At 36.5% G+C, this 12,036-nt stretch overlaps 1 protein-coding gene across 1 annotated transcript; it reads right to left on the bottom strand.

Annotated features, from left to right (window-relative positions):
- Positions 1 to 9,708: 9,708 nt before the first annotated feature.
- LOC143263259 (uncharacterized) lies at positions 9,709 to 11,688 on the bottom strand. The gene has a single exon (XM_076528357.1). It carries the CDS (start codon positions 11,686 to 11,688, stop codon positions 9,709 to 9,711), a length of 1,980 nt encoding a protein of 659 aa, XP_076384472.1.
- Positions 11,689 to 12,036: the final 348 nt, after the last annotated feature.

Here is a 12,036-nt window from a genome sequence, read left to right as displayed (position 1 = left end):
ATTAGCTTTAAATTCACGCGAAACAAACGATTTAGCTTCAATATCATGCGATATACACGATTTGGCTTCAATTTCGTGCGAAATAGCGATTTTAAACAAACGATTTAGCTTTGAATTCTTGCGAAATGAACAATTTAGCTTCAGATTCGTGCGAAATACACGAATTAGCTGTAAATTCAGGCGAAAAAACCGATTTAACTTCACAATATCATGCGATATACACGATTTGGCTTCAAATTCGTGCGAAATAACGATTTTAAGCAAATGATTTAGCTTTAAATTCTTGCGAAATGAACAATTTAGCTTCAGATTCATGCGAAATACTCGAATTAGCTTTAAGTTCACGCGAAACAAACGATTTAACTTCAATATCATGCGATATACACGATTTGGCTTCAAATTCTTGCGAAATAGCGATTTTAAACAAACGATTTTGCTTCAAATTCATGCGAAATGAACAATTTAGTTTCAGATTCGTACAAAATACACGAATTAGCTTCAAATCCACGCGAGACAAACGATTTAGCGTCAATATCATACGACATACACGAATTCGACTCAATTTCGATCGAAATAGCGATTTTAAACAAACGATTTTGCTTCAAATTCATCCGAGATGAACAATTTAGCTTCAGAATCATGCGAAATACACGAATTAGCTGTAAATTCAGGCGAAAAAACCGATTTAACTTCACAATATCATGCGATATACACGATTTGGCTTCAAATTCGTGCGAAATAACGATTTTAAGCAAATGATTTAGCTTTAAATTCTTGCGAAATGAACAGTTTAGCTTCAGATTCATGCGAAATACTCGAATTAGCTTTAAGTTCACGCGAAACAAACGATTTAACTTCAATATCATGCGATATACACGATTTGGCTTCAAATTCGTGCGAAATAGCGATTTTAAACAAACGATTTTGCTTCAAATTCATGCGAAATGAACAATTTAGTTTCAGATTCGTACAAAATACACGAATTAGCTTCAAATCCACGCGAGACAAACGATTTAGCGTCAATATCATACGAAATACACGAATTCGACTCAATTTCGATCGAAATAGCGATATTCAAGAAACGAATAAGCTTCAAATTCATGCAAAATGAACAATTTAGCTTCAGAATCATGCGAAATACACGAATTAGCTTTAAATTCACGCGAAACAAAGATTCAACTTCAATATCATGCGATATACACGATTTGGCTTCAGATTCGTGCGAAATAGCGATTTTAAGCAAATGATTTAGCTTTAAATTCTTGCGAAATGAACAATTTAGCTTCAGATTCATGCGAAATACTCGAATTAGCTTTAAGTTCACGCGAAACAAACGATTTAACTTCAATATCATGCGATATACACGATTTGGCTTCAAATTCGTGCGAAATAGCGATTTTAAACAAACACTTTAGCTTTAAATTCTTGCGAAATGAACAATTTAGCTTTAAATTCAAGCGAAACAAACGATTTAACTTCAATATCAAGCGATATACACGATTTGGCTTCAATTTCGTGCGAAATAGCGATTTTAAACAAACGATTTAGCTTTGAATTCTTGCGAAATGAACAATTTAGCTTCAGATTCGTACGAAATACACGAATTAGCTTCAAATCCACGAGAGACGAACGATTTAGCGTCAATATCATACGAAATACACGAATTCGACTCAATTTCGAGCGAAATAGCGATATTCAAGAAACGAATAAGCTTCAAATTCATGCAAAATGAACAATTTAGCTTCAGAATCATGCGAAATACACGAATTAGCTTTAAATTCACGCGAAACAAACGATTTAACTTCAATATCATGCGATATACACGATTTGGCTTCAAATTCGTGCGAAATAGCGATTTTAAACAAACGATTTAGCTTTGAATTCTTGCGAAATGAACAATTTAGCTTCAGATTCATGCGAAATACACGAATTAGCTTTAAATTCACGCGAAACAAACGATTTAACTTTAATATCATGCGATATACACGATTTGGCTTCAAATTCGTGCGAAATAGCGATTTTAAACAAACGATTTAGCTTTGAATTCTTGCGAAATGAACAATTTAGCTTCAGATTCATGCGAAATACACGAATTAGCTTCAAATCCACGAGAGACAAACGATTTAGCGGCAATATCATACAAAATACACGAATGCGACTCAATTTCGAGCGAAATAGCCATATTCAAGAAACGAATAAGCTTTAAATTCATGCAAAATGAACAATTTAGCTTCAGAATCATGCGAAATACACGAATTAGCTTTATATTCACGCGAAACAAACGATTTAACTTTAATATCATGCGATATACACGATTTGGCTTCAAATTCGTGCGAAATAGCGATTTTAAACAAACGATTTAGCTTTAAATTCTTGCGAACTGAACAATTTAGCGTTAAATTCACGCGAAACAACGATTCAACTTCAATATCATGCGATATACACGATTTGGCTTCAAATTCGTGCGAAATAGCTATTTTAAACAAACCAATAAGCTTCAAATTCATGCAAAATGAACAATTTAGCTTCAGAATCATGCGAAATACACGAATTAGCTTTAAATTCACGCGAAACAAACGATTTAGCTTCAATATCATGCGATATACACGATTTGGCTTCAATTTCGTGCGAAATAGCGATTTTAAACAAACGATTTAGCTTCAAATTCATGCGAAATGAACAATTTAGTTTCAGATTCGTACAAAATACACGAATTAGCTTCAAATCCACGCGAGACAAACGATTTAGCGTCAATATCATACGAAATACACGAATTCGACTCAATTTCGATCGAAATAGCGATATTCAAGAAACGAATAAGCTTCAAATTCATGCAAAATGAACAATTTAGCTTCAGAATCATGCGAAATACACGAATTAGCTTTAAATTCACGCGAAACAAAGATTCAACTTCAATATCATGCGATATACACGATTTGGCTTCAAATTCGTGCGAAATAGCTATTTTAAACAAACGATTTTGCTTCAAATTTATGCGAAATGAACAATTTAGCTTCAGATTCGTACGAAATACACGAATTAGCTTCAAATCCACGAGAGACAAACGATTTAGCGTCAATATCATACGTAATACACGAATTAGACTCAATTTCGAGCGAAATAGAGATATTCAAGAAACAAATAAGCTTCAAATTCATGCAAAATGAACAATTTAGCTTCAGAATCATGCGAAATACACGAATTAGCTTTAAATTCACGCGAAAAAAGCGATTTAACTTCAATATCATGCGATATACACGATTTGGCTTCAATTTCGTGCGAAATAACGATTTTAAACAAACGATTTAGCTTTGAATTCTTGCGAAATGAACAATTTAGCTTCAGAATCATGCGAAATACACGAATTAGCTTTAAATTCAGGCGAAAAAACCGATTTAACTTCACAATATCATGCGATATACACGATTTGGCTTCAAATTCGTGCGAAATAGCGATTTTAAGCAAACGATTTATCTTTAAATTCTAGCGAAATGAACAATTTAGCTACAGAATCATGCGAAATACACGAATTAGCTTTAAATTCACGCGAAAAAAGCGATTTAACTTCAATATCATGCGATATACACGATTTGGCCTCAAATTCGTGCGAAATAGCTATTTTAAACAAACGATTTTGCTTCAAATTCATGCGAAATGAACAATTTAGCTTCAGATTCGTACGAAATAAACGAATAACCTTCAAATTCATGCAAAATGAACAATTTAGCTTCAGAATCATGCGAAATACACGAATTAGCTTTATATTCACGCGAAACAAACGATTTAACTTCAATATCATGCGATATACACGATTTGGCTTCAAATTCGTGCGAAATAGCGATTTTAAACAAACGATTTTGCTTCAAATTCATCCGAGATGAACAATTTAGCTTCAGAATCATGCGAAATACACGAATTAGCTGTAAATTCAGGCGAAAAAACCGATTTAACTTCACAATATCATGCGATATACACGATTTGGCTTCAAATTCGTGCGAAATAACGATTTTAAGCAAATGATTTAGCTTTAAATTCTTGCGAAATGAACAATTTAGCTTCAGATTCATGCGAAATACTCGAATTAGATTTAAGTTCACGCGAAACAAACGATTTAACTTCAATATCATGCGATATACACGATTTGGCTTCAAATTCGTGCGAAATAGCGATTTTAAACAAACGATATTGCTTCAAATTCATGCGAAATGAACAATTTAGTTTCAGATTCGTACAAAATACACGAATTAGCTTCAAATCCACGCGAGACAAACGATTTAGCGTCAATATCATACGAAATACACGAATTCGACTCAATTTCGATCGAAATAGCGATATTCAAGAAACGAATAAGCTTCAAATTCATGCAAAATGAACAATTTAGCTTCAGAATCATGCGAAATACACGAATTAGCTTTAAATTCACGCGAAACAAAGATTCAACTTCAATATCATGCGATATACACGATTTGGCTTCAAATTCGTGCGAAATAGCTATTTTAAACAAACGATTTTGCTTCAAATTTATGCGAAATGAACAATTTAGCTTCAGATTCGTACGAAATACACGAATTAGCTTCAAATCCACGAGAGACAAACGATTTAGCGTCAATATCATACGTAATACACGAATTAGACTCAATTTCGAGCGAAATAGAGATATTCAAGAAACAAATAAGCTTCAAATTCATGCAAAATGAACAATTTAGCTTCAGAATCATGCGAAATACACGAATTAGCTTTAAATTCACGCGAAAAAAGCGATTTAACTTCAATATCATGCGATATACACGATTTGGCTTCAATTTCGTGCGAAATAACGATTTTAAACAAACGATTTAGCTTTGAATTCTTGCGAAATGAACAATTTAGCTTCAGAATCATGCGAAATACACGAATTAGCTTTAAATTCAGGCGAAAAAACCGATTTAACTTCACAATATCATGCGATATACACGATTTGGCTTCAAATTCGTGCGAAATAGCGATTTTAAGCAAACGATTTATCTTTAAATTCTTGCGAAATGAACAATTTAGCTACAGAATCATGCGAAATACACGAATTAGCTTTAAATTCACGCGAAAAAAGCGATTTAACTTCAATATCATGCGATATACACGATTTGGCCTCAAATTCGTGCGAAATAGCTATTTTAAACAAACGATTTTGCTTCAAATTCATGCGAAGTGAACAATTTAGCTTCAGATTCGTACGAAATAAACGAATAACCTTCAAATTCATGCAAAATGAACAATTTAGCTTCAGAATCATGCGAAATACACGAATTAGCTGTAAATTCATGCGAAAAAACCGATTTAACTTCACAATATCATGCGATATACACGATTTGGCTTCAAATTCGTGCGAAATGAACAATTTAGTTTCAGATTCGTACAAAATACACGAATTAGCTTCAAATCCACGCGAGACAAACGATTTAGCGTCAATATCATACGACATACACGAATTCGACTCAATTTCGATCGAAATAGCGATATTCAAGAAACGAATAAGCTTCAAATTCATGCAAAATGAACAATTTAGCTTCAGAATCATGCGAAATACACGAATTAGCTTTAAATTCACGCGAAACAAAGATTCAACTTCAATATCATGCGATATACACGATTTGGCTTCAAATTCGTGCGAAATAGCTATTTTAAACAAACGATTTTGCTTCAAATTTATGCGAAATGAACAATTTAGCTTCAGATTCGTACGAAATACACGAATTAGCTTCAAATCCACGAGAGACAAACGATTTAGCGTCAATATCATACGTAATACACGAATTAGACTCAATTTCGAGCGAAATAGAGATATTCAAGAAACAAATAAGCTTCAAATTCATGCAAAATGAACAATTTAGCTTCAGAATCATGCGAAATACACGAATTAGCTTTAAATTCACGCGAAAAAAGCGATTTAACTTCAATATCATGCGATATACACGATTTGGCTTCAATTTCGTGCGAAATAGCGATTTTAAACAAAAGATTTTGCTTCAAATTGATCCGAGATGAACAATTTAGCTTCAGATTCTTGCGAAATACACGAATTAGCTTCAAATCCACGTGAAACAAACGATTTAACTTCAATAACATGCGATATACACTAATTCGACTCAATTTCGAGCGAAATAGCGATATTCAAGAAACAAATAAGCTTCAAATTCATGCAAAATGAACAATTTAGCTACAGAATCATGCGAAATACACGAATTAGCTTTAAATTCACGCGAAAAAAGCGATTTAACTTCAATATCATGCGATATACACGATTTGGCTTCAAATTCGTGCGAAATAGCTATTTTAAACAAACGATTTTGCTTCAAATTCATGCGAAATGAACAATTTAGCTTCAGATTCGTACGAAATAAACGAATAAGCTTCAAATTCATGCAAAATGAACAATTTAGCTTCAGAATCATGCGAAATACACGAATTAGCTTTATATTCACGCGAAACAAACGATTTAACTTCAATACCATGCGATATACACGATTTGGCTTCAATTTCGTGCGAAATAGCGATTTTAAACAAACGATTTAGCTTTGAATTCTTGCGAAATGAACAATTTAGTTTCAGATTCGTACAAAATACACGAATTAGCTTCAAATCCACGCGAGACAAACGATTTAGCGTCAATATCATACGAAATACACGAATTCGACTCAATTTCGATCGAAATAGCGATATTCAAGAAACGAATAAGCTTCAAATTCATGCAAAATGAACAATTTAGCTTCAGAATCATGCGAAATACACGAATTAGCTTTAAATTCACGCGAAACAAAGATTCAACTTCAATATCATGCGATATACACGATTTGGCTTCAAATTCGTGCGAAATAGCTATTTTAAACAAACGATTTTGCTTCAAATTTATGCGAAATGAACAATTTAGCTTCAGATTCGTACGAAATACACGAATTAGCTTCAAATCCACGAGAGACAAACGATTTAGCGTCAATATCATACGTAATACACGAATTAGACTCAATTTCGAGCGAAATAGAGATATTCAAGAAACAAATAAGCTTCAAATTCATGCAAAATGAACAATTTAGCTTCAGAATCATGCGAAATACACGAATTAGCTTTAAATTCACGCGAAAAAAGCGATTTAACTTCAATATCATGCGATATACACGATTTGGCTTCAATTTCGTGCGAAATAACGATTTTAAACAAACGATTTAGCTTTGAATTCTTGCGAAATGAACAATTTAGCTTCAGAATCATGCGAAATACACGAATTAGCTTTAAATTCAGGCGAAAAAACCGATTTAACTTCACAATATCATGCGATATACACGATTTGGCTTCAAATTCGTGCGAAATAGCGATTTTAAGCAAACGATTTATCTTTAAATTCTTGCGAAATGAACAATTTAGCTACAGAATCATGCGAAATACACGAATTAGCTTTAAATTCACGCGAAAAAAGCGATTTAACTTCAATATCATGCGATATACACGATTTGGCCTCAAATTCGTGCGCAATAGCTATTTTAAACAAACGATTTTGCTTCAAATTCATGCGAAATGAACAATTTAGCTTCAGATTCGTACGAAATAAACGAATAACCTTCAAATTCATGCAAAATGAACAATTTAGCTTCAGAATCATGCGAAATACACGAATTAGCTTTATATTCACGCGAAACAAACGATTTAACTTCAATATTGTTACGATCGTTAGTATTGAATGAATGATTGAAAGGATTGTTCGCAGTTTCGAACCTGCCTGCATACACCGGTTGCAGTTCGGGAAATTGAAGGGAAATAAATGAAATGGTTTTACCACTCATTCAAGATACTAGTGGATATTTTATTAAAATTAAATGTTTAACAAATTGATGTTAAAATATTGGGGGTCCCAATCGGGGTCACGAAAATCTTCCTCTTGGAAGAGGCGCTCCAACTCGTCGTCGTGATAACGGTCTTTCTCCGTTACCGGGTCGTAAACTTCCACGGACGGAGGAGAATCCGGGAACGGATCTGGCCTCAGTGCCTCCTCGGCCAGCTCCCTCCCAATATCGCGGAGCCTCTGCTCAAATTTTACTGTAGCCTCCCGTTGGAGTGCGCGGATTTTTCGGATGATTTTTGTCTTACGTCCCCCTCGACGTTTATTATTCGAACGTTTATTATTCTTGGTATCATTCATCTAAAGATTAATTTTCATTTTGATTACTTATATGTATATATATATATATATATATATATATATATATATATATATATATATATTGGATTCTTATTATTATTATTATTCTCTCAGTATTATTATAAGCGTCTTTGGACGCAGCTTGTTCGGCACGTATAAGCGTCACTTGGACGCAGCTAGGTTGGAAGTATAAGCGTCGATTGGACGCAGAATAAGTGCCAGTCCAGAGAGGTAAATAATAAGAAGAAGAATCACACTTGGTTAATACTGAGTAGAATAGTGAAATTGAAACGTTTGAATATGGGTTGAACTATTTTTATCTAATGGACTAAATTTAAACTTATTAAAAGTACAAACTCGTCGTTAGAACAAAGAACCATGCACTGAGTTTTACAAATTTTATAAGTACCTTAGCGTATATTCGTCGTTAATTTACTTAGATGATGCTGATCACTTGATCACTTTGACTTTTTATGTACTCGTAGACTGTTAGATAGAACTCTGTTCGCAAGACTGTTGTTCGGAAGACTGTTGTTCGGAAGACTGTTGTTCGGAAGACTGTTGTTCGGAAGACTGTTGTTCGGAAGACTGTTGTTCGGAAGACTGCCTTCTGCGGACCTCGCCTGTGTTTTTATAGGCCGCAGCCAGTGGTCAGACAGGTGGGGGTTCCCGTGTGACTGTGCCTTCGCGGGCTGTCCCGCTGCATTCCATTCCCATCTGCATTTTGCAGGTGTGCCGACTGTTATCGCAGTCACGTACGTCTCGGCGAGACCGAGTCTACGTGCCTCTTCTCGCTGCCTGCATCCGCTGGCGTGCCGGTCCTTATCGCAGTCACGTACTTTGCATGGGACCGAGTCTTCGCGGCTTGTCTCGCCGCATACCTTTCCTATCTGCATCCGCTGGCGCGCCGGTCCTTATCGCAGTCACGTACTTTGCATGGGACCGAGTCTTCGCGGCTTGTCTCGCCGCATACCTTTCCTATCTGCATCCGCTGGCGCGCCGGTCCTTATCGCAGTCACGTACGGTCCGTGTGCCAACTTCTGCCTTGCGCTTCCCATCAGAGTATTGACATCGCCACAACGACTGAGTGGGGACACTCGCTGGCGGGGATGGCTACGATTGTTCGGCCATCGCGTCAGTTGAGTCTTAGGTGTTAGACAGTGCGGTACGATAGTATTAGCTAAGACCAGTCGCGAGTGTAATCACAGTTCGTTCATTACCTTTTTGCTATTAGTTTTTCGTTTTCTGTTTCTACGACTGTTTTTTCGGCGAGCTGTGATTCTCGTTCGTGGTGAGTTTATAGTTCTATCTTTAAAAGCGATATGGTGTATTCGGGAGGTGTTACGTTTTTGACACTTTTAGTTTAAATTCTTTTAGTTTTAGTGTACATTTTCGGAATTTTAAATTGAAGGGCCGAGCGCTCAAGTGGTGTCAAATTGCGATGTAATTTGACACCATAACTCAAAATTTTTCGAGCACCCGGCGCTCGACCCGTCTTTACAATAACGCTTTGTCGTGGGACGCGATTTTACAATAATGCTTCAGTCGCGGGACGTGACACCTTCCCCCTTAGATAGCAAATTTCTAAGAGAAATTTGTTCCAGGTTTCGTATGGCTGCTCGGCGTTCGGCGGTATCGGGTCTGCTTGTTTGTGTCTGGCAATCTACGCTGGTGGGTTCTGGATCATTGTCCGCATCGACTTGATATTTATGTTTGCTGGCACGGTGAAGAAGGAGGTGTGTGATTGAACTCCATGCTGCTCCGCATAGATGAAGACCGCAACCATACGTGGAATGTATCTGATAGCCTTGTATTATCGTATCCACTATTGTTTTAAATATTCTGAATATAATAAAAATACCAATCAGTCCAGCGCTAACGGATCCGAAGCGTAGGAATCCGTTCCAAAATTTGGTTGCTGCATTTTCGGCTATTTGATTTAATGTGTCCTCATTTATCATATCCATAAGAGACAAGGTTCCGCTCGGAATGTTTTTTCCCGTCATTGTCCGTGCCATTGAATTTATTATTGCTGCTTTTTCCGCCGGGAACATGATATGATCCCTCAAGTTATTCAAGTCCTTTTGAGTGTATATGCCGCTAGTGGCTAGGTTTAATGGGTTGATATAACGCCAAATTGGTTCTTTTAGTGGTTGTAGGACTTGTGGAGGAACCGTCTCCGTCGGCCTAGGTAACAATTTATGCCAAGACTGATCAATTTCGTACATAACAGGCAACACATGGCTGCAGTCTCTCTGCGTGCCATGGTTAGAGAGTATTCGTGTTTTGGGCGTTAAGAACATCGTGCGGTTATTGTGAGTAACTGGTAACTCATTATAGCATTCTTGAGCGTGTCTTACTTGTACGTTCACCGGAATACATTTTATAATGTGAATCACTTCTCCAGCAACCAGTGCCATATGTCCGGGCAACTTGGTTACTGTTTGGGCAAATTCATCTGGTTTTAGCGTAGCCAAGGTTAATGCGTTTGTCAGAACTTGCTTCTCTAGATCGCATTTTTGTTTTAGCAAATTCCGATAAAGGGTGGTCATCTGTGTTTTTATGTGTTTTTCAATGTACACGAATTTAGAGTTGATATACGTAAAAATGTCGAAATTTTCTACACGTGTCCTCTTTGCCGTTGTGAACGTGTTTCCCTTATTTGTTTCAAGAATAAAGAGTTTTGGATGTTCGGTTTGGAACAGCGTGTATCCACAAATCGGCATTTCGCCCGTTTTGGTAAATGCGAACGTGATTTCTTTGGTTGTGAGTGCAAATACAGATGGGGTTGGTTGTTGATTCAAGGTTTCTGTAATTTTTGAGGCCAGTCCTTCATACAGTACATCGTATTGGTCAAATTTGCAGGTTGAAACTGGGAATGGTTTCCAATAGGTGTAACCGTCTTCGTTGTCAAGGCATGTGCCACTTTGAAAACCACAGATTGTTCCTGATTTTAAAATGACTTTGTTTGCCTCTAGACGAACTGGAACGGAGGATGCTCGTATAGTTATTGTGGCAGTAGCTTGCACTACTACATTCTCCCATGACCCGTATGGGTCCGAGAAATCGGCTCCATGACAGGTTCCATCAATATTTAGTTTACCAGCCATCGTGAAGGGTCGAGTTACCGTGGTATTAGTTTTTAACCCATATAGGAAAGTATTTCTTCCTGCGTGAAATATTCCAAATTGGTGCATTTGGTTGCACTCTTCTTCGGTCGTTGTTTCCAAGTATTGGTTGATGCCATTTTGCACTGCCGAGATATGTGAGTGCATGCCGCAGTAGTGTATGGTTCTTGCTATTTCCACTTTACATTGTATGACGTCTACGTAGTTGAACTCTGACAGTTGTAGCAGTTGAATATATGTTTGCTCCGTCTTTGTGGTTAATTGCTCGGTATCGCAATCGCCAATTTCATTGAGAGATACCGTGGTGATATTCAGGTTATTGCCGCTGCAATCATATCCGACGATGGCCCAGCTCGTTCGCACATAACAAAGCATTAACCAAATAGTTAACATCTGGAATCAAATGTTTATATTTTTTTTTTTTATGATACGCTTTCTTTTACAAATTTGTTAAGTTTACTTATTTCATCATATAAACTTAGAAATAAATTGCCGCAGTAGTGTAATAGTAGTAAATTAACGTTCATCATCAAAATTCATTATGTGTTCGCTATCTATAGCATAACCCGACGAAACGTATACCCATTGTTCGTAACTTAGCACAAAGTGAGTCTCAATACATTGAGGACACTGGGATGCACATTTCACGTTCACAAGAGGCGCGAGGCAATTGTTGCATTCGTTGAGGTGTAGAAGTCCCTCGGAGGAAGTGATGGCATGATTCCATTCGATTAGTTCAAA

This window comes from Megalopta genalis, unplaced genomic scaffold (assembly GCF_051020955.1).
Source record: "Megalopta genalis isolate 19385.01 unplaced genomic scaffold, iyMegGena1_principal scaffold0429, whole genome shotgun sequence".
Taxonomy (NCBI): domain Eukaryota; kingdom Metazoa; phylum Arthropoda; class Insecta; order Hymenoptera; family Halictidae; genus Megalopta; species Megalopta genalis.
This window is presented reverse-complemented; position numbering and strand designations above follow the sequence as displayed.